The sequence below is a fragment of the Pelmatolapia mariae genome, linkage group LG17 (genome assembly GCF_036321145.2).
Source record: "Pelmatolapia mariae isolate MD_Pm_ZW linkage group LG17, Pm_UMD_F_2, whole genome shotgun sequence".
NCBI classification, from domain to species: Eukaryota; Metazoa; Chordata; class Actinopteri; order Cichliformes; family Cichlidae; genus Pelmatolapia; species Pelmatolapia mariae.
The window spans coordinates 20,344,148-20,367,867 of record NC_086242.1 but is presented as its reverse complement, the minus strand read 5'-3'; the positions used below and the strand labels follow the sequence as shown (position 1 = coordinate 20,367,867).

Here is a 23,720-nt window from a genome sequence, read left to right as displayed (position 1 = left end):
ACTATAGGGAAAAAATAATCAGTACAAAAAAAAAAAAAAAAAGCATAAAGGTGTTTATATAGACCAAACTATATTGATGTTTATTGGGGGAAATCATCGCGACATTTATCAATAATGAAAAGATTCTGGCCTAGTTTTAAAAGCAGCTTTACAGATGTTGCTATTTTTGGTTTTTAACAGCTACACGCTCGAGTACAACCCTCAAGTATTTGAGTAAATGTGATTCAGCTTCAGAAAATCTGCTGAAGGCAGCACACAGCGAAGGACAGACTGCTGTGAAATCATAATAAAATATTTCTACAGTTTAAATTCCTTTTTTTTTAATCCGTTTGCCAAACGGTGGATTGGAGGGAAGCTTGCCGCTCGTCCAACTGGGTCCCAGTCGGCCCTGTTGGCTCAGGAAATGACAAACGGGAGGGGGGCAGCAGATTGTGATCAGAGGGTATTTTAATCATGCACATAAGGAGGAGATTAACCAGGTTACTGAGTGTTTGAGGGTCCCGAAAACGATCAGAGCGGGGACGGACTTCACGCCAGAATTCGGCCGTCAGGCTCTGGGACTGTTCTTAAGCCAAGAGTATGATGGCTCGCGGCGGCATGAGATTTCTACAGAAAGAGAGGGAAATACCAGAATATCACCAGAGATAAGTTTAGACACAGGTGAACTGGTCCGGGCAGGTAAATCTGGACCTTTCCTCTCTGTGTGGCCATCACACTCAGCTCCCCTCCAATGTGACCTTTGACCTCTGACACACAGTGACTGACAGCTGGTCGCCAGGGTGTTCAGTGACAGTCAGAAAGCCATGTCTCTGAGCTGTGAGTGCTGACCTTTGACCCCTGTCATGTCCTGACAGCTCATGTTTCCCACGCTGCGCTGAAGCCTGACAGGCACAAAACTGCTGATGGAAAAATGACAGCACACACACACACAAACACACACACAGAGAGAGACACACATATACACACGCTCTCATAGTAAATGTATTGATTACTGGATCAGCAGCGGGAGTGAAGGAGAAGCTTCAGATTTTGTGGATCCTGCTGCACTGACACCTTTTGTCGTCTGATAAACACATTTTGAAGCTGTTGGCAGAATAAAATCAACACTCTGCTTTCATCCAGGTGAGAATGAAGTCATGTGGAGTCAAGGTTTTTTTTTTTTTTGTTCCTCTCTGAAAGTGACGTTTACACCCGGAAGGAGGATCTGCTGCAACCATCTCCAAACAGCGTCACGTCTTAGACTGTGCACGTGATTTATTTTCCTTTTACAGTATAAGAAACACAAATCTAAGGCACATGACTTAAAGCTTCAGAACACAACTGCAGACCACGCGTGAACCGAGCAGCTGGATCTGCTTTCATTTCTAAGAATTTTTCCTATTTCCATCTGACGCACGTTTGTGAAGATTGGGATAATTTGACCCCTAATGTCTGATCTCACAGCGACTCTAAAACTGAATCAGTTGCAGCTCAGGTCTGCTAAATGTTATAGATGCAAACCTGTCTGTAACGGCCTCTCTGCCGGGTTTAACTCGTCGTTGTCTAGTGCAGGAGATGTTTAAAGGTTGCAGCACTCGCTCGTTGCTAGCAGAAAACTAGCTGATTAGGAAGATTACACTTATCTCAATGAGACGTTACTCCACCCATGACTAACTGAGGACACATAACTGTCAACTGGAATGATGCGTTAAGACATTCAGGTGTGTGGACGATGGCCTGCTGCTCGATCTGCTAACATTAACCAAAAACTGGCTAACCTGGTAATATAACCTGAGATGTGACACGCTGAAAGCACTGCATATGCTGGAAGAACCACCAGGAGCTTCAAAGAGAGATCTGTGAATATAAATGTATATAAAAAAAAAAAAATCAAACTATGGAAAACCTGGACCCCCGGAGCAGACCCACAACACGCGGGACAAATTACAGGGAGAGGACGTCTCCTGGCTCAGTCAGCATCCACCTGCAATATCGGGAGGAGGTGGGCGGAGAGAGGGATGTGTGGGCATCCCTGCTTAGCATCATTTACTTTATTTTCCATATAAAACAGAAAACTACATTTTCACTTTAATTTGTGTTTGTTTTATTTAAACATGTTGGTTCGTTTAGACGTGATTCTCATTATTTTCTGCCAATTTGCTCCAAGAGCAAACTTAATGCATTATTTTACCAGAGGGCCGAGTAAGCACCACCAAATAACAACCAGAGCTAAACTCTAAACACAGGATGTCATGCTGGTCGTTTTTCACCTTTTTCCTAATGTTTGATTAGCGAGTTCATGGTGAAAGCAGCTGCGTCTCTGCCTGCATGGCTGGACTACGGTACGGTCGTTCAGACAGTGTTTTTAAATTTTCTCGCATGAGCTGCTCTCACAACACAAGAGCTGCCATTAAATGTGAGGGAAGAAAAAAAAAAAAAAAAACCACATCAGCGAGCCCTAAAATTAGACTGGCTCCGCCTCCCTCACCTGTCAGACACGCCTGAGGGCTTTAACGGCCCTTCAGGTGCCAGCCGGGCAGATGGTCAAGTCACATTTACTGACACAGGTGGAAAAAGAGAGAGAGACGGAAAGGGAGAGTGATGCTGCTGCTGCTAAAAATGACAAGTGAGGCTTCATTTGCATATCGCTGTCAGGATTCTGCTGCTCTGCAACCTGATTGGCTGCCTGTGTGTGTGTGTGTGTGTGTGTGAGAGAGAAATCCAGTTCTCCACGCTCCTCTCTGAGAAAGACTTTATACTCTACCTCCCCCTGGTGGTCACTCAGAGAAGCTGCAGCTTTTAAAAGACAAGTCTGAGGAGAAGACAGAAAGTGTCAGACGCTTTAGACGTCCAATTCCTGCCAAAAATACCCATGATTTAGCTGGGCAGACGTGCAGACAGCGATTGATAAAGCCGGAGGGAGGACAGCAGAGACGTAGAGACCCAGAAACAAGCAGAACAAAAGAGAGCCTTAATGGACTGCTGAGTGACTGACCCTGATTCCTAATGGACACAAACACATGCCGCATTGACTTTCATTCATTCCCCGAAGGGTCGGCCTAACCTAAACACAAACCAGAGAAAAAAAGAAAAGAAAAAACAAACAAACAAACAAACAAACAAACAAACCAAAAAACAAAACCAAAAACAGCTGGGCAACAGCTGTCAGGAGCCACACAGATTCATATCAGAGCAACAAAGAGGTTCAGTCAACAGGAACTCGTGTTATTGATCCAGAGGTGATCATAATCCATCACACAGTTATTGGGCATTTCAGAAATCTAAAAGTTAGTTTTAGACTTGCAATTAAAAATTTTTGTTTAATTAAGGGACATTTCTTCCAGCTGCACCACTTTAATTGCTTTCAGTTTAAACAGGCTTTTATTTGAACACCTGGATTAACTTTTGTGCCGAGCACCAAAAGCAAACATGTAGGTTTGAAATGAAATAAAGATTTTTATTGCAAGTTAACATTTTCCTAGTTTTACACTGCTTTTACAACCTGACATGGAAAGTGTAGCAGCCTACATGAGAGTTATCTATTTCTATTCATATTTAAAGAGCTGGCTATTTTCAGCCAGCCTGGAAGATGAAATATGGCATTTTTAATTCATAATAAAAGTCACACCTTTATGGTTGTGCCACCCTGAAATCTGAGAGCAAACAAATCACTGGAAGTTGTTTTAATAATCACAACGGTTTTGAATGTATTGCTGCTGATAAATATATATATAAAAATATAAATGTATTATTTTCAGAGTTATATACAATAAGGATTTTTGAATTTATTATCATTAAAACAACTGCGCCACCGTTTTGGTGTTTAGATATGAATCTATAAAATAATATTAATTATTTGAATGCAGTCAAAATATATTCAAACTAAAACAGTTTTTCAGGATGAAGTCCTGAAATCATGAATTAGAAATAAATTATTTTAAATAGAAATGATGCAGAGACGCAGCACGGTGGCACGGTGGTTAGCACTGTTGCCGCACAGCAAGAAGGTCCTGAGTTCAAGTCTAACATCAGGCCGGGGTCTTTCTGTGTGGAGTTTGCATGTTCTCCCCGTGTTTGCGTGGGTTCCCTCCGGGTACTCCGGTTTCCTCCCACCGTCCAAAGACATGCAGCTTGTGGGGATAGGTTAATTGGATAATCCAAATTGCCACTAGGTGTGAATGTGTGAGTGAATGTGAGTGTGAATGGTTGTCTGTCCCTGTGTGTTAGCCCTGCGACAGACTGGCGACCTGTCCAGGGTGTACCCCGCCTCTCGCCCTATGACAGCTGGGATAGGCTCCAGCGCCCCCCGCGACCCTGAAAAGGATAAGCGGAAGCGAATGGATGGATGGATGATGCAGAGACACAAAGATCAGTATGCACATGGCATCATTAACCTGAATATGAACAACAGAAGTGACTTCATCAGACTCCAATGACTCTCCTCTGCTTACAGAGAGAACTTTTCACTTCTGCTCATCTTTTCTTCATCATTAACAGTTTCAGCACTTTTATTTCCTGGTATTGAAGTATCTGCTGCTCTGGTTTTCAAGTAGTTTGTCACGTATCTGCTAGCATAGCATTGCCCTTTTGCTGTTGTAGCAGCCTTAGCCGCTGCGACCCTTTATGGTTATTTGTGCCAAGAGCTTCTTGTTAATGTTTGCAGGAGTGTCTGCTAAACACACACATTCACACGGTGAAGCAGAGCAGTTAAAGTTTCTGCCACCTTGATGTGAGCCTGTTAGCTTTAGCATAGCATTAACCAAATATGTATATGTATATATATTTCTAAGTTTAACAGGGAAGTTCTGCATGCTTGTCACCAATGAAATGAAACTGTGATGTTTATCGGCTTCTTTACCTACAAACCTCAGCTCCACTACCTTACTGAAGATAGCGGGTGTACTTCTCTGGGCTCAGCACTGATAGGCTTTTACTCATGATGTAACCATGGAGCCCAAGTTGCAACTGGCTGGGAGATGCGCTGAGCTAGTTTAAAAACTGGTGAACACGGAGAAAGTCTTTTATTAATTAATTTAACGGCATCTTTATCAGAACAGAGCTAATTAGAAAAATGTCTCACAAATAAAAAACTCAGCAGCAACCGCTTCCTGAAGGTAGAATATGGTGAACGAACAAAGATGGCATTCCTATGTTACCTGGCCTCAGTATCTGACTACATTTCACAGTAATCTGACACTATGTCGACTGTGGGGCTGTGGCTGGTTTCTGTATGATGGTTAATCTGAATGTGGTGTGGGTTTAAGGTGGGCCGAGGACAGCCTGCAAAGCAATGCTAATGTTTTATTTTCTAGTGCTGAACCTTAGAGAGAAAGAGGGACAAAGACAGTTATCGGGCAGCTGCAGCTGGCAAACACACACACACACACACACACACACACACACACACACGCACAATAATGAATAAAACAGATCAGAGAAAACAATGGAAATACTCTCCTCTCTCCCTGTCTCTGCAGGTTTCAGTGTCAGACTGACTGCTGGACCAACAGAGACACCCTAAGACACAACACGTATGAGTGTGTGTGTATTAATAAGCATGTGTGTTAGTGTGTCCATGCTGGGCTTATTCAAGTAGAAAATGAGTGAGTGTATGTGATGCCAGAAGCTCGGCTGTCCACCTGGATGCTGCCCAAGGCTCTGTGTATGTGCGAGTGTGTGTGTGTGGGATTGTGAGTGTCAGGATATAACAGATGAAGGGCAGTAAAGCAGATTCTCATCATGAGTCTCTTTCCTTCTGGAGTCCACAAATGAAACGTTTTTAAAGCTTCCTTGCTGCTAATTCTCTGATTTCATGTTCGGCTGTTAAATGCAGCTCAATGGTTGGAGGTCAAGTGATTGAGTCAGCCATTACTGAATTTTCCAGAATCAATAAACAGCACATTGGCAGTCTATACACATGCCTACACTGCCTCCTTCTCCATACTTGTTTCCTCTTACTAGATGCAGATGCTGGTTTTCCAAAGAAAAGCACTCTTGAATTGTTCTTTGTGTGTGTGTGTGTGTGTGTGTGTGTGTGTGTGTGTGTGTGTGTGTGTGTGTGTGTGTGTGTGTGTGTGTGTCATAAAGTTTCATCTCACATTACTGTTTTGGAGAGTGATCTCTGGTTTGCACCTTGAGGGGAACCCTTTTTACCATTGCAAGAATTCTGAAAACCTCCCTCACAGATGCCTTCTGTGATCACTTTTAGGCTTGGGTATTGCGTTCTGTGCTGCTGGATGTTCTGATGGGGGTTCCTTATTTAGCATTGAAAGGATCCAAAGATCATCCCCTATGGCTGCTTTCTGTGGACCTCCAATCACCTTGTGCCAAACCCTACTGTCTGCTGTAAAGTCTTAATAATAAACTATCTACCTCCCTGTCAATGCTCTACATTTGGCTTGGTGTTCTGAAGGTTTTGTTAATCATGGAAAGAATTCTATGGTCATCCCCTGCAGCTTTTTTTGTTTTGTTGATGGCAATAGTTTATCCTTTCACCAAAAATATACCAAACCCTTGATTTGGGTTTGCTTTCCTGGTACGTCTCCAATGACCTTAATGAGGATATTTCTGACTTGCACTGAGAGACTCTTTGAATGTGTGTTTTGGCTCCACAGCCTCAACTATTCAAATGCAACTCTGGAGCTTTGACCTACTTCATTTATGATGAAATATCAAAGAAATAGGCCACATAGGTCTGGAGATTACAGAAGTGAACTGTCAGCAAGTGTTAATATGGGTTAATGCATACACAGAACTTTTCTGAGCAACCATCCAGAAAACAGTCAGCCAGTCGTTAACCTTTAAAGAGTTCTTCCATATGTCTAAATTTGGTTGAAGTGAAAAGTTTTCTTTTTAAAATACAATTTTCTGTTGACTATAGATCTAACAGATCTAAATCTAAAGCTAATCATCTACTGCTTTTTCTGATCTGGATCATGGTTCCTTTTGACCAAGAAGACCAAAGACTTTACTCTGAGGTGGAGCCTAGACACCCTTTATGGGAACTTCACTCCCACCAGACCCTTGATTTCATTCAGTTAGTACCCACAGCTCAAGGCCACAGGTGATGGTAGGAACAAATATCGACCAGTAATATGAATTCTGTCACTTCTGAAATTGCTGCCTCAGAGAGGTTGATTATGGGCGATCTATGGTGTCGCAAGCAACTTACTCTGGTAGGGCTTCCCAAGCTAAACTGGTCCCGGGTGAAGGGCCAAATTAAAGAGCACTTAAAGGAAAACCCAAGAACGAGGCGCCAGCGTACACTTGAACACAAAAACATAAATCCTGTGTATCCATAATGTGAATTAAAGACCTGAATCCAGGTCTCAATCTAAACATGCTCTTCTTCTCTGTAATGTGCTCCAGAACGTCCTGGGTCCAAGATACGGCTTAGTCAGCCCTAAGCTTTTGTTCCAGGTGGGTAAGAGGCTGCTCATGTACATCACAAACAGGCAACAACAAAATAAATCACCTACTTTTATTTAACACATGAGACTCTTAGTGACCTCAACATTTCTGTGTTCGTTTGTAAGCAAATCCCTTCAGCCAAGTTCAACATTTGGCCTTAAAATCCCCGCAGGTCCACTTACTTTTGGTCATGTAGACGATTACACAATATTTGCACACACCTTAACAACATACACACTCACACACATTTAAATGGATGAAAAAGTCAGGAGATGAGACACACACACACACACACACACACACACACACACACAGAGTCAGCAGTTTGTTCAACAGAGTCGTGGTGTGTGTGTGTGTGTGTGTCTTGGTAAAATCTGTGAGAGACGATACGAATAATACATTAAGCTGAGAAATATGGATGTAAACACACACACACACACACACACACACACACACACACACACACACACACAGAAGCACATCTTCTATTTGAGGAGCCAGGCAATATGTCCTCATAACTCCAAATGTCCTCACAATACTGGTGTCAAGTACAAACACACACACAGATTCAGGTCTGCTTCAGTAATCCTGAGGACAAAGATGAGCAGAGTTCTGACATCAGCACCTCTTAAAGGACACAGTGTGTATTTTAGTGTGTGTGAGTCTGTCGCAGTATAGAAAACGATTTTGCGACAGTGTGTGTTTCAATGTGTGTGTACTTGTGTTAAAGCCATTTTCTCTGCTTCTTAGACGAAAAGCTTAAAACGGTGGGATGATGTCATGCTGTGACACACACTCATTATCGCGCACTTGCACAGACGCACACACACACACACACACACACACACACACACACACACACACACAGCCTAATCATAACACCCTTCTATGTGTGACTGCTCAAAGATTTTCTCATCTTTTTAGGGAAAGAAACACTTTAAAACCCGTTTAATATTTTTAAAGAAACAAGTCGATCTGACGGCCGTTCAGCTGCTGCTCCACTCGTGTCACATGACCTTCAGCGCCAAAAGGGAAGCTAAAAATCGACGGCACAGCCTGACTGCACTTCACTGAAACAGCCACAAAAATGTATTTAATGTTTCCATGTTGTGACACATCTCCGACTTTACAATCACTTTATCATAGTCACCGAGGATCTTTTCAAACAAAAATACAATTTAATCTTCGATGACTCATCTGTGATCCAAACTGAGAAGACGGTTCACTGTTTGGGTCATTTTTCACCAAAAGATCTCAGTAAATAAATAAACAACTACACAAACTGCATTTTCCAGCCTGTATTTGGAATAACTGGATTAATTATCTCATTTAAGACTGGTTTAACAACTGCAGCTGTAAGTCTATGGAGGGCCGTAATTGCCAAAACACATAAATACAATTAAATGTTTAAGAAAAAAACAAAACATAAAAATTAAATAAAAGAAATTTTAAGAAAATCTATAATATATAGATTAAATAAATAAAATCTAAACTTTTATTAAAATAAATTAACAAATGAATTTATTATATTACATCTAATATAAATAAATCTATTCCCAAAATGATTTTTTTTGTTTGGTTCTAGATTTCATGGCACATAAATCAGAGACATTTATTTATTTATATTAATTTTGGCAGCATCTGTCCTCCATAAATCACTGTCTGTATGCCGGCGGCTGTAGTCTGGACTCGGTGTTTATGAGGACATCTGTGAGGTAGACGCTCCTGTTGAGCAGCACATCAAATCTGGCCACGGATCAGACTTTCAGAGCGGCCTGCAGGCGCACAGGTGCTGGACCCTTCTGGACCTGCCAGGTAAGAAATCGGGGTCACGCACCTGACGCCGTCACCGCTTGCATGCTGCAAAAAGCTGCCTGCAGCATCCGTGTTCTCCTCCACAGGCCGGCCTCAGCTTCGTCAGTGAAGCCAGGAAATAATCATTTACTAAATCCACCACAGTTAAACGTGAAAGAGGAGACATAAAAACACTCTGAAGAGCCTTTTCACCTCGTAAAAGTTAACAGAGCGCACGCACACACGAGCTAAAGCCCCATTCGGATGGGATTAACCTTACAGAGGGAAGTTGGGGTTAAATATTCCCCCGAGGTCTCTGGCAGGGATTTGAAACTTTGCAAGATTACAGGAACAGACGAGCAGAAAGCCGCTTAGAAATCACAGAGAAAGATTCTGCAGAACTTCCCTGAAAATCGCCACATTTTCATAAAAAATAATCCTGCGATAGCTTCCTTTAGATCCACCACATTTTAATCAGGAAGGTCTAACAGCTAATACAGCTGCTTTTAATGGCACCAGGTGTGCTAAAAAAAAAAAGGAAAGGCGTCATCATGATCATGTCAAACTTGTACAAGGCAGCGAGTGTAAGTCTCATCATTAATTTCCAAAGATGTCACTTTGCACCAAATTCTAAAGTAAAACACTGAACTTTAAACATATCTGAGCCCTCACATGTTAAATACTAACAAAACACAAGAAGAGCTTAAAAAAAATTACACCTTGATATAAATGAAACTACAAATCTGTAAGAGACACTGAAAGAATGTGATATAAATGGATTCATGACAGCAATTAGAGGTCTAAGAGATGTTGACATAACCATCCATCTATCGATTTTCCACCTCTTCTCCAGGGCTCTGTCCCACGATGGAAGTTCAACATAGCCAGGATATGATTTCCCTCTCTGGCTTCATCCCTAAGGTTTCCCAATCCAGCTTGAAAGAGACAATGCTGCCAGAAGTTGACCAATCAGAAACACAGACAGGTCTAATGGCAGCAGATCAAACTGCAGTATTAGAAAGAAAAATGGAAGAAAATGAAAAAACAATTTTAATCAAAATAATGGACTGACAGTTTCTGAGAATCTCGAGGGAGGAGGTTTTTCATTTGACGACGTCCATGGATACTCGACTTCAGACAGTCATTCACTGCAAAGGATTATTATCCAAGTATCGAAAACAATTATTAAAATGAAAATTATATTTGGTTTTACAATTACTTCTGGACCTCTGAAAATGGGGTAGTGTATGAAAATGCCTAAATTCTGAAGACCTGATGCAACACTTTTGTTGTTTGCTTTAAAATCCACTGTGGTGCTGTACAGAGTCAAAACTGCACAAAATACGTTACTGTCCAAAATCTTATGAGCCTGTGTAGGGGTGGGAAGCAAAAATCAATACAGCAGATGATCACAATATTTTCTGTAGTGATATTGTATCAATACAGGTATACTAAATACTGATATTTTATTAAATAAACTAAGGCTAAGTCCACACGTACATGGGTATTTTTGAAAATGCAGCTTTTTCTATGTGTTTGGGCCTCTTGTCCACACGTAAATGGCATTTTTATCACTAAACTCCTAAAAACTCCTCCAAGGGTGGAGATTTTCAAAAACGCCCTTTTTGCGTTTATGTGTGGACAAGGAAAACTGAGATTTAGTCCCGCAACGTCAAAGGTGTGCACCTTTTATGACGTCATGCTGTGCGCCACATTATTGATGAATTTCTACGATGGCGGATATAGAAAAAAATACTCTTGGTGTAAATCTTACTATCTGCAGGTTTTACATGCTTACATATACACGCGCAGTTACTGTCACTCCATTTAGAAAGACTGCTTCTCTGCGCCATCTTTGTTTACTCTTTCTCTCCTAGGCTTCTAGACTTCTGATTGGCCAGCATTTCTACACGGTTAGGATTATATCGCCACCTGTTGCTTTGGCATGTTCTCGACAGCGTTTGACTTAGTTTTTTTGCGATTACACATGGACGGAGACATTTTTTCAAAACTGCACGTGGGGACAGGGGTTTTTTTTTTGTTTGCTTGTTTGTTTTTTTGTAAATGAAACCAGAAAATCTCAGTTCACAAAAATACCCGTGTGCATGTGGACGTAGCCTAAAACACTCTGGGAATACTGCGAACGGGAGGACCGATCTCATCAACATCTTGAGCTAACGTTAGCTGAGGAAACCTGGACTGGACTGGACACAAAGATGCCTCCTAATTCAGAGCAAACTAATGGCTCAGTCATGTGAGTAAAAAAAAATAGGACAGCAGCCTCCTCGCCTGGTGATTGTATTGTGTTTATTCAGCAAATTGTGGGGACTGAATGGCTGCTCATAGCTTTAAGGTGTTGCACACTCACGACCACTCAACCACAAGTGATTGGTCCTATCAGGTCACCTAATAGCAGGCAACCTTTCTCCAAACAGTTGCAGTCTGACGGACTGCAATTACTTTACAAGAGAAGGTTGCTGAGTGCAACATAACAGTTAAATGTGAATTTCTGTCAGTGTTGACACCAAAAGACATGCGATTTTTGATGATTTATCACAGTTACTGACAGTATTATCAGAAACAGGTTAATGTTAGTTAATGTAATTGCCAGCTTGACCCCATTTAATCACAGACTGGTAGGAAATGACTGGCATGCTTGACAATTTCATTTTTCTGAAAAAAAACTAAAGCGAGATAACTTTATCTTATTGACAAAATGTAACTTACATATTTCAACATAATTTGCAGTTAAAAATGTTGACAAATCATAATATCTGTTATTGTAATACTCAGCATAATGCAAAAAGTTAAATGCCATAACATCATATCCTCCTTAGAACCAGCCTATTCATTTACGTTGTATTACTTTATGACATTGGTTTTTGGTCTATAACTTTTAGCTTATTTGAACTACCCTGATAAGTCTCACTGCGCTCAGTAGCGAAAATCCTGGCCTTTCCAATTATATCTTGTGTGTTTGAGCGGCCTCTTTTAACTCCAATGAGGCAGGACATCCCAAAAAAAAAAAAAAAAAGTTAAACTGAAAGATACTCGTTTCATCAGTTCTCAGGAGGATACTGTAATTGAAATATTGTAGTAATATCATAACGTGGGGTGTCTGATGATTCTCACCTCTATTAATATGTGTCACAAACTTATGAGAACAGGATCACATATTTTACTTAGGATCAGGGGTTACGTTTGGAGTTTGGGCGATTTCTTAGAGTATTTTAAATTAAATATCAGTAATTTAAGCTGTTAATTTGCTCACTTATGTTCTTGTTTTTCTGTCTTTCTACCTACAAATCAGCTGTTGTCACATTTAATCACTGCCTGAATTTCTTGAACATGAGAACATAAGATTTATTTTTATTTAACTCTGGGTTTCCCTGCTCAGTTAAGAGAAAAACTCATGGGAAAATTTAACTAATTAACCCAAATTTCTGCTCAGTTTTTCATCATTTTATCTCACGGGGCTCCTGCTTTACTCCTGACTCCCGTGTTTAGATTTAATTTCTCATTTTCTTTGAGTCAAATCCCTTTGAGATGAGTAGTGACATGAAGCAGTAGAGATAAACATGTAAGTATAGTAGTACACTGTGTTTCTGTCATGGTCTGTCTATGTATTATTTACCTGTTGTCTATATTTATTCTGCTGCTTTCAGCTGTGTGATATTTTTTTTGTCCTGCTGTGTTTGGGTCTTAGCGTTTAACATTTTGGTGTTTTGTTCTTTTTTCCCAGCATCCCCGCTGTGAAGGACTATGACCAGTTTAGCTGGAAGCTGTACACACACGCACACACACACACACACACACACGATTATATTATTATCTCTCCAGGAGCCCCACACACAGGTTTACAACACAACACCAAAGCAGCACCGTAACGTCTTTGGAAAATGGCTCTGAGGCTCAAACTGCTCAGATTGTAGAGGCTTTTTTAGTCACTTCTACTCATCCAAAACTAGGAATAATTATTGGGTTTAGGGCTGTTCGATATAACGATATATATCAGATGACGATATAAAAACGTCTATCTTTGCATTTTACGCTATCGTTTGTTTCGTGGTGTCGCAAAAATAAACTGTTTACGGCAATATTTTTTCATTATTTTGATGGTCACCATAGTGGCTATATTAATTTCTTAACGTTCTCTCTTTCTCTTATATTTAATATAACCACACTACAGACAGACAACCGCTTGTTTTTATGCGCTGTCGTTAGCAACAACGACGGTAAAACCATCGCGTGTCCGCTTGTTTATGTTCCACAGAAACCTTTCACAATAAAGCTCAAGATCCTGTTGAGACTTTTCAAAATAAACTGAATCACGTGAAAGATGCAGAGAGTTTACGGATGAGAAGCAAAAAAGAGTCGTCAGGTGCTAAAAAATAAACCTTAGACTCAAACGTTAGAACAGACTTTTCCCCGCAGCACGCCGTGTAATAAATACTCACAAAGAAAATGGCGGCCGTTACAACCTATGTCTAAAAATGTATCGTTTCATGCATCGGTTAAAACACTCGACTCCAGGTACACGACGCCCAGCTGGAAACACTTGACGCAAGTCGAGCTGCCCGAGATTCCCAGAATTTACAGAAAATGTTACATTTTTGTGATTTATATCGTTATCGGACGATAGATGTCTTAATATCGGGATATGAGATTTTGGTCATATCGCACAGCCCTAATTGGGTTCATTATCAGTTAGTTTGTTTAATGATGTTTTTGTTCAGTGTTTTGTCTGTAAAATGTAAGAACACTGAAAACATTGGTTTTGATTTTTTTTTTTTAACAAGAAGCAATGGAAAATCCAAATACAAAGTTTACTTCTTTTTTTTTTTTTAATCAAAAGAGTGAAACACGGGACACTGTGTGTTTATTTGGGGGGTGGGGGGGTGGGGGGTGTTTATAAGCATAAGAAATTATTCAAATATATCAATAAATCACATTTTATTTATATAGCTACTGAATTCATGCCAGACAACTTAAGGGCCCTTTTACTCTCAAGGCACTTACTTTTCAGGCATCTTTTTGAAGCACTTACTGGTTCAAATCTTTGTGGTGTTCCCCAGGGCACGATTCTGGGGCTACCGTTATTAATTTTATATCTGATACACTCGGGACAGATTACTGAGAGGTTTTCCACTAGTACCACTTATATGCTGATGACACTCAACAATATTTAATTTGCAGTTACATAAAAAAGAGAAAGTGTTATAATTTCACATTTCTCTTGCTGAAATCAGCAAATGTTTGGGATTTTTTTAAAATAAATTAAACTTTTATTTTGGTCTAGGCCATCTGGAAAGAAATTGAAGGATGATCATAAATAAGCCTCAAATATGAGTCAATAAGCAAGCGATATTAATATAGTACTTTTTGCAGTCAGAAAAACAAGAACATGAGAGAAAACAAGAAGTTTTTACAATGCGAGAAAAAAAAGGATTTTATAATCAGAATAAATTTAAAAGCAGGACCTGGTTTAACTGAATGAAATACATAAATGTGAACTACTTCAGAATGCAAAATTGGATTTTGACAGAAAACTAAAAGAAAAGATGTTCCTGGGATTATCATTTGTTGTTATAACCAAGTAATTAATAATAAAAAGGCAAAGATTTTATAAGAGGTCAATCAGTACGCTGTGGGTGGATAAGTAAGACATGTGAAGACATGACCCCTTCCAATTAGGATATTTTTACATTTCATAGTTTCATTTATGAAGGAGATTAATTGGTACCCACTCAAATCGCAGGTTTCACTATTTTCAGAATTTAGCAGTTCAATAAACTTTATTCATCCTTTGTGGGGAAGTTAGACCTTAAACAGCTGCCCAGAATTTGGGTGCTCATCTGCCAAATTTATAATGAAGAGACAAAATTGTTGGCAACAGAGGAATTATTGCATCTTCAGTTTGTTGCACCACCCACTGGTATTCATGTAGGTCTTCTTAGTGCCCATAAAGGTTCACTACAGAGCTGAGATCCTATTGGGAGCAGTTAAAGGTTAACTCTTACATTCATGACCCACAAATCTGGATAATGTTAAACACTTAGCTGTCTGTTCAGGTCTCTTCAGGAATAATGTGAGTGAGACTGAATAAAAACACACCTCTTAAGTAGAGTGGAGAATGTGTGGCAGTGGTCATGAATAGTTTTTATAAAGTGAGCTAAAAATGGTTTGCTGAATCTGACACCGAGTATAAAAGGAGGAAAAACTACTGCGAGTACACCTTAGGTGAGTGTTGACATGTTTGTTTCTATTCTAACTCAGCCATGTGGTCAATCAAAATCTTCTTAAAATCAGGTTCATTAAACTGCAGCTTATCGTCATGATAGGATGCCTCTGTATAGACTCAAGTTTTATGTACAACAAGAGAGCTAATGATCATTTCTAATAAATACTGGACTATATTTAAAACCAATTACATTATAATCAATATGACAAAATGTTCAATCCAATTTACAAAAGCCCAAATAAACAGGAGTTCACCTACTTGCTGAAGAGTGGAAAATATCCACATACATTCTACACGGTGCTTTGGTTTGTGGATTTCAAGACCACAGAAGAGCACAGTATGGTTAAAAAAAACCAAAAAAAAAAAAAACATTTGACACTAACTTTCATTTACAAATGATTGTTTAGTAAATGAAACCCCAATTTGAATTTATCCTACCAAAGACTACGATAACGAGCAGTGTCTCCACATTCACAATACTTGGAACAAGATTTTTTAATCTTTTTACCCAAACAGTTCATTTAAAGTGCTGCTTATAGATTCTTTGTCACTGAAAAATAGAATAATAGGTGGTAGGTTTTGCAAAATAATCTGACTGATAATTTTTTTTATTCCCCTTATTAACTCTACCAAGAAGGTCAAACTATCCACTGAGGTTGAAGAAAGAGATGATGTGGCATCCAAAAGACAACAACTGTTCACTAGCTAGATTGAATCATTTTAAACGTAGACGGGATTAAAGTTCAAGACCTTAGCTGACTGTGGGGACATGACTCTTCTCTAATGCTTTTCCCAGCCCACACATGAAACAAAGCTGCTGGATTATTTCCCAACACATGAACAGGGTTCCATATCACCAATGGCTTGATCGTGCAGAGCCATTAAAAAAAAAAAAAAAGTATGTCCACCAATCACAGCTACAAGTTCACCCGTGAAGCAAACCTCACTATGAAGTTCTTTTCTTGAGCCAGTTGGCCTGTTCTCACAGTAAAGAATGAGCAGCTGTTTGTTCATAGTAATAAAGAATTGTACCTTGCTTTTTGAAATGGAAATGAAAATGAACGTGTGCAACGTAAAATCAATCACAAGTCCAGTGAACATACCACGAATTATCCTGCTTTCTACCACTTAGAATGACCAGAATTTACAAAACTAACTTCATCCATTTTCTACTGCTTATTCAAGGCTGGGTCACGGTGCAGCATTCTACTCCTCCACCTCCTCCAGCTCATCCAGAGAACACCAAAGCATCTCCACACCAGCTGAGAGATGAGTCTTTCTAACGTGTCTTGGGTCTACCCCTCTGGTGTCCTACCAGGAGGACATGCCTGAACCACCTCACCTGTGGAGGAGTAGCGGCTTAACTCTGTGCTCCTCCCAAATGACTGAACTTCTCACCCTTACCTCTAAGGGAGATCCCAGCCACCCTTTGTAGAAAGCTCATTTTTACCCCTTGTATCTTTGATCTCATTCGTTCGGTCACTACTCAGACCTCAAGGACCAGAGGTGAGGGTAGGAACGTAGACTGAACTTTGCTTTTACACTCAGATTATCCACAACAGACAGGTACAGCATCCACATCACTACAGACACCACCCGAGGTACTCAAAGTCCTCCACTTTGGGCAGCAATCATCCCGCAAAATGACCTTGTTTTAACTAAAACTGGAGTCACGGATTCAGTTAGTAGTAGGGTAATTTTCCCATAGACTTCTACTCAAATATCAGACTTTTTGCAACCAGGGGTGTCGCCCCCTGGTGGGGTCTGAAAAGAAAGTTGCATCCATGTTTATACTGTATTTAGGAGGACCTGTGCCGATAAGGACAGTGAAGATGGCCCAGTCTTGCTATTTATTGGGGTTTGGGTACGAAGACAAGACAAAGCTTGGTCATTTTGGTTCAGAAGAGTCTTGACCAGCATGCACAGAACACATCTCCTAAAGAACACACTTCCTACATGCCTACCAAAGCGATAACTGACTAATAAATTGCTTTTTCAAGCTGTCACTGCAGCTCACAAGAACTCAGAGCTGCCCATCAGCAAGCTTCCAGAAGCTGGCCAACTGGATGAAAGGGAGGAGGGTCTTATAGAGAGAGCAGAGTGGCGATAAAACAGCTTATTTTGGACATGGAGGCACAGAATTAGATTATTAAAGCTTACTTTGAACGTGAATGATGCAAAAGGCATAAATGGTTCCCTTTAACAAACACCACAAAACATCCAAATACACACACTCACTGTGGGTTTAACACCCTACAGCATTCAGCCATGTGTGGCGTTATGGAGGGGGGTGTTATGGAGACATTACAGGCTGCTGTCAGAAAGCCTTAGTCACCGATTTTACCGAGCACCGGTCTGTGTGCCAGGCATTTAAACGGCTCACCTGTCATCATGTAGTCAAGCCCTCCATTTCCACATTCATCCAACTAAACTGAGGTCACACATTTCACTGTAACACCGCCCGCGCGCACACACTCATACAAGGGCAGACCCTCGCTTGACCAGCCGTTTATCCCGCTCGGTTTACCCGCCTGTTAGCCCGTTAGCAGCCCCACTGCTAGTAACCGGTCACCGGCTGATCAACGTAAAAATCACCGTAACGTCACTGTAACCTCAGCCGCTGCGTCAGATTAACAGGAGACAACACACACACACTCTCGCGCGCATGCATGCATGCGTACACGCGCGTGCGCTGTTCTCACTCACTCACTGGGTATCAGTTACCAAGTTTCACTAATTTAAAGACACCAACCGTCTGCGCGAGCTCCACCAGCGGCGCCAAACCACGCTGCACGAGAGATTGCACGAGCGATAATTAGTGTACACATACACACACACAGACAGACATACACTAGTCGCCGGTTTGATCGTACCTCCCTCCTGGTCCGGTTGGAGACAGGCCGGGATGTTTTTCTTCCAGCCGGGCATGATGCACCTCAGGGCGGATAGGGAGTCCAGGGCGGCCGCTAGCAGACACACACCACCAGCAACGGAAGGCGCAACAGCAACGGCAGCGGCGACAGCAACATGGCTAGTTAGCTTTAGCTTAAGCTGCTCCACTACACAGGGATCCACCTCCCCCTGCACGAGCCTACCTCTCTCTACCTCTCCCTCTTTTTCAACCTCACACAGGCACGCGAGCCTCCCTCTCTCTCTCTCCCCACTCCTCCTCTTTGTCTATGTCTCTCTACCCCCTCCCCCCATTTGTAACTCTACCCCGCGAGCCTCGCTGTGGTCTCACGGGAGCGGGAGAGCGACGTTTACAGAGATGGTCAAAAGAAAGAGAGTGGGTGACGTGATGACCGTGAAGGAGCCCGCGAGGCACTGACGCTTTGATGTTACAGAGGGTTCTGAAGACTGTTAGAAATGTATCCAGGTTCCACTGAGAGTTCTAAAGACTGTTACAAATGTATCCAGGTTCCACTGAAGGTTCTAACAACTGTTACAAATGTATCCAGGTTCCACTGAGAGTCCTAAAGACTGTTACAAATGTAGCCAGGTTCCACTGAGAGTTCTAAAGACTGTTACAAATGTATCCAGGTTCCACTGAAGGTTCTAAAGACTGTTACAAATGTAGCCAGGTTCCACTGAGAGTTCTAAAGACTGTTACAAATGTATCCAGGTTCCACTGAAGGTTCTAAAGACAAATGTATCTGGTTCATAGTTTAGTTCCTACAGACACGTTGCTAGTGGCGCACCGTTCTACTGTCTTCATTCATTCAGAGCAGAGATAGAGAGAGAATCTGTAAAGAGACAGAAAGAAATCAATAAGACTGTCAGCCAGACATCCTCCTCCAGCAGCCAGTCAGCCTGTACAGTGATGAAGATCCATAGAGGCAGAGGCGTGGAGGGACTACTGAACCAGAACCAGCAGGACATGGTCCAGAGACCATATTCTGTACACAAAGAGGTGAAAAACAGCAACAATGGACAAAATGATGACAAGATGAAAAAACAAGCAAACAAAAGAAAAACAGGCAAAAGAGCTACAAGTCGATACAACAGCAACAAAAGCCACAAGTAGTGAAAAGTCATCACAAAAGTATATATTCTATATGTGTTCTAATAATAATTTGATGGTGATCTTGGTATTTGGTATTTTCATTGCCAAGTTGTGTGGCTTACTTTTACTTACAGTTGTAAAAGTATGTCAGCAGAATTCAGCTGAGGGGGCACAGTGACCTTTGTGAATGGGCCTGGACCCCCGGGCTGTCCATAACACCAATGCTGATGCAGAATTAGAACAAAGAGGGAAAAATGTAAGTTAAAGTGAAAAAATGACAACTATTACAGAGGGAAGGAAAAAAACAAGCATAGAGAGAAACAAACTGACAACAAATAATAACAAGAACACTGAAATATACAATATGACAACAGTGGCTCCAAAGAGACACAAAAATACTCAAAAAAATACCTCTACTGGAAATTTAAAAAAGCATAAAATCATGCAAAACAGCAACAACGAGAAACAAAAGAATGACAAAGAGATTTTTTTTTTAGTTTGTTACACAGAACACTGCAGTAGTTATTTATAGATACACATATAGTAACAAGTAATTTGGCAAGAACAGATAAGACTTTTGAATCCATGAAAGAATTGTTGAGTTTTTTTTTCTGTAAAGAGGACCCAGAAATGCTCCTCTGGGCTCGAAGAGTGAAAATATTCTGAGGACTGAATCTGAGCTTCTTCTTTGAGATCATGAACACTACGTCCTTCCAGACCACAGTTATTCCAGGAAGGGTTTTGTTTATTTAAGCAATGCAATCGAAGCCCAAAGTTCAAAGCCAGCATCTTTGATGGTATGGAGGATCATTAGTGCACATGTTATCGTATATCTGTGAGGGCCCCAATAATGCTGAACAATTTATACACATTTGCCATTGCTTATGGGTAACTAATGCGTTAAATAATGTTTTGCTTCTTTGTTGTGAAGCACTCTGTAATACGTATATATCTCAAAAAATGCTTTATAAATAAAATTTGACTTTACATTCTTTAGCCTGCGTCTTTCTTGGGTAAGGTCTTCCATGTTTGACCAAGAAACAGTGCAGAGCATTCTTTTTTGAAGCTAAGTTGTTCAAATCAGAACATGTCTCCAGTTAAACCTGATTTATTTATTCAGTGTTTTCAGTTGTCTATTTTTTTATTTTTATCTATTTTTTAAATCTATTTTTTAACAGAATATTTATTTCTCATATTTTAAATGGAGGTTGTTTAGTAAAGTCTGTGTGTTTTAATATGACTATGAAAATAATGGTTTAGACTGAATTTCATGGTGTCCATAAACATAAATCATTATGTGATTTTTAAAATAAGCTGTTGATATTTATCCACTTCTGTCTCAACCTCTTGTTGCCATTAACCAGGAGCAATGTTCCCTCTAATTTTTCATGTGTCTGAGCGAACACACAAACTCCCTGAGCAGTCCCTTGGACCACTGTGAGCAACATTAGACGTGTGCACTGTGGTCACACCAGCATCAAATCCATCCAAGTTACATGGTTTATTAAAATAATCAAATTACAGCATTTACATTTATGTTAGACTACTTTTAATTAACTGCTTTAGCCCACTTACAATGAAAATTTAAAAAAAAATCTTGTTCATGACCTGTGTAGTATGTTAACACTATTGGAAGTAAAAATAACTTGAACTCCAATTTTGAAAACACAACTTTCTTTTTTTTTTCTTTTCTTTTTTTATAAAGCTCTGACTTGTATTATGAGTATGAGTCTGTGGTCTGGGAGAGAGTCCTGTAACTCTCCGTCTGCAAAATACAGTATATAATGACCAATGTTGGGCAATTAATTATATAGTTACTTCTTCAAAAAAGTAACTGAGTTTTGCAAACAACAAAGTTTTTTGCAGCTGTTTACCTAAAAATGCAGCCAAGGCAGTTTTTTTAAATAAACATTTCAAACTATTTACAGAACAGTCAGCTGTTCTGCATCAAATCTGATGCCACACAAATTATTTGTGCCACTCCAAAAAATTATTTCTGTCCACTATGAGATAAAGGAGAACAACAGCCTGATACCTGCAGGCCTGACAACAGGAGATGTATCACTCCTGTAACACCTGTAACATTCAGCAGTCGCCTCATTGTTCTGACACACACAACAAAACTATTGACTACACTACACACTAATTACACAAGATTTGCGCTAAACGTCACAAATCTCTCACATCTCAAAACACCGCCGTCACTCCTAAAACTCCCCCCTTCCTAAACAACTAAATGCCATGTTGCCATATCATTTTTTGATTGGCTGACATGGTACATTTTTCCACCAATAGGAAAGGGTGAGGGTTTTTTCGTTTTGTTTTTGCTCACAGGCGGAGAGTGCTTTCCAGCGTTTTCCTTATAAAACGCAGTTTTTACCATTTCTTCCCGCAGTAAATATAAACAACGATAGTATTCAGGAAGAAAACCAAACATTGCATGTATTTTTATCATAACTCTGGTTTTACGTGGCCTATCAACACAATTTAAAAACTGGTATAAAGTCCACACTTTTTCCGTCAATTGTTCCGTCTGTCCTGCTCACATCTCCAATGGTTGTACACGTTGTCATTAATGTGGCTTCACTCCACATCAGCCACGCCGCTTTGCTAGCTAAAACACCGGTGTCGGCACATAAGGACGCTGTCATAGCCTGTCAACGACGTTGATTAGCTGCATATATACGAATGTGAATCGCATTATTGGCTGGACTATCGGATAAGGTGGCATCGTTCTAATCCCATACGGGATCAGCCAGTCACTTAATGACTAACACTGCAAAACAGAATTGTTAAAGTTTTAATTTTAATTTCAATTCAGGTTAGATTTTTTTTTGTGCGCAACGTGCAGAGACCGTGCCAGCAGTGCGCAATTGCGCACGCGCACAGCTTAGAGGGAACATTGACCAGGAGATGTTTACAGGGCGGTATTACAGAGATCCAAGAATATTGAGAAATTAATTCTCACTACAGAAATGTAAAATTGATGTATTAACATACAGTTCTGGTGTTTTGTGGGCCATGATCAAAAATAAACACAAGGGCTGACAGCCAAGTGTGAAAAAACGGACTGATCTAGTCAGTGTATTTTTAAGATTATAGCACATCTGCAAACAACAGACCAAAATGCAGAACAGCACAAAGTCAAAAAATAAAATAAAACTAAATAAAATAAAATTAAATAAAAATTAATGAATGAAGAATGAATTTTTTTTATTATACTTTTACTAAAACATTTGGAATGATTATCCGGGAAAAGCTTCTTGTTATCAGCTTACTGAAAAAGCAGACTTGAAATGAAATTCCCAGCTGTTTTTTTGTATTTGCCTCTCTGGATTTGTGTAGATTTCTGACCTTTGACTCCCAAACAACTTAAAATAAATGTACACTGAGCGCTGCTGGGAGTGACTCCTCCTCCTGATATCAGGACATGTTTGGGATGGTTTCTGCCTCAGTCCTAGCAGTGGGATCTTTTTTAAAGCATTTCCAACCTCCTGCAGTAATTTTATTACATAGGGTATAAAATAAATATGACCCCTGTGTTTGATTTCCAGCTTCAGCTCTAATATGAAGTGATAAAGCACACAGATGTGGGCAGCAGTGAACCTGCAGATGTATTAACAGGAAGCCACACACAGATAATAGCTTCTCGAAGATATTTGAAATCTGGTTCCTGTCCCGACTCGCCTCTGAGGAATTCACCCCATCGCCTCCCAGCTGAGGATTAAAGGGCTATTTCACTAAAAGTTTAAAGGAAAGGAGAACGTGGTGCAGGTGACGTCATGTTAATGAAGTGAGAGAGTCATGTCACCATGGCGACCGAGAGACGGGAGCATTAAAAGAAAAAGGGGGTGTTTTAATCCAAACCGTAATGTTTCTAGAAACCTAATAAAGTTGTTGGTTTTTTTTTTATTATAATTAATAATTAATTTAACTCAAAGCTATTAAAATTAATATAAATTGCATGTAATTATCTGTCTGACTGATTATTTGCTCTGGGTTTTATACCCTCTAAACACAGAGAATAATATTTTTGTGTGCATGTACACAAATTAGTACATATGAGACTGAACAGAAGAAAAACTTGGAGGAAATTAATATGAGTCCACAAACACCAATCAGAACATTACAGGCCATGATCATTTCATAAACAGAGACTACAGTGTGTAACTGAGGGGTGCGATTGCCCTGTCCCACTGAAGACGAACAAAATGACTACATAAACATGACATGGAAGAACTCATTTTTGAAAACTGTGCAGATCTCAAAGTCCAGATCAAAATGATACACATA

At 40.2% G+C, this 23,720-nt stretch overlaps 1 protein-coding gene and 1 pseudogene across 2 annotated transcripts in view; both read right to left on the bottom strand.

Annotated features, from left to right (window-relative positions):
• The window catches only part of grip1 (glutamate receptor interacting protein 1), a 67,436-nt gene extending 48,861 nt beyond the window's left edge, over window positions 1-18,575 (bottom strand). The window contains exon 1 of one of the 2 annotated variants that reach the window (XM_063460728.1): window positions 18,298-18,575. In XM_063460728.1, the coding sequence (XP_063316798.1) occupies window positions 18,298-18,352 (55 nt within the window). In that variant the 5' untranslated portion in view covers window positions 18,353-18,575. Of the gene's footprint in view, window positions 1-10,025; window positions 10,081-18,297 lie in introns of those variants that run through there. The other variant, XM_063460729.1, reaches the window with a different exon arrangement.
• The window catches only part of LOC134615929 (NACHT, LRR and PYD domains-containing protein 14-like), an 851,239-nt pseudogene that overhangs the window by 556,996 nt on the left and 270,523 nt on the right, over window positions 1-23,720 (bottom strand).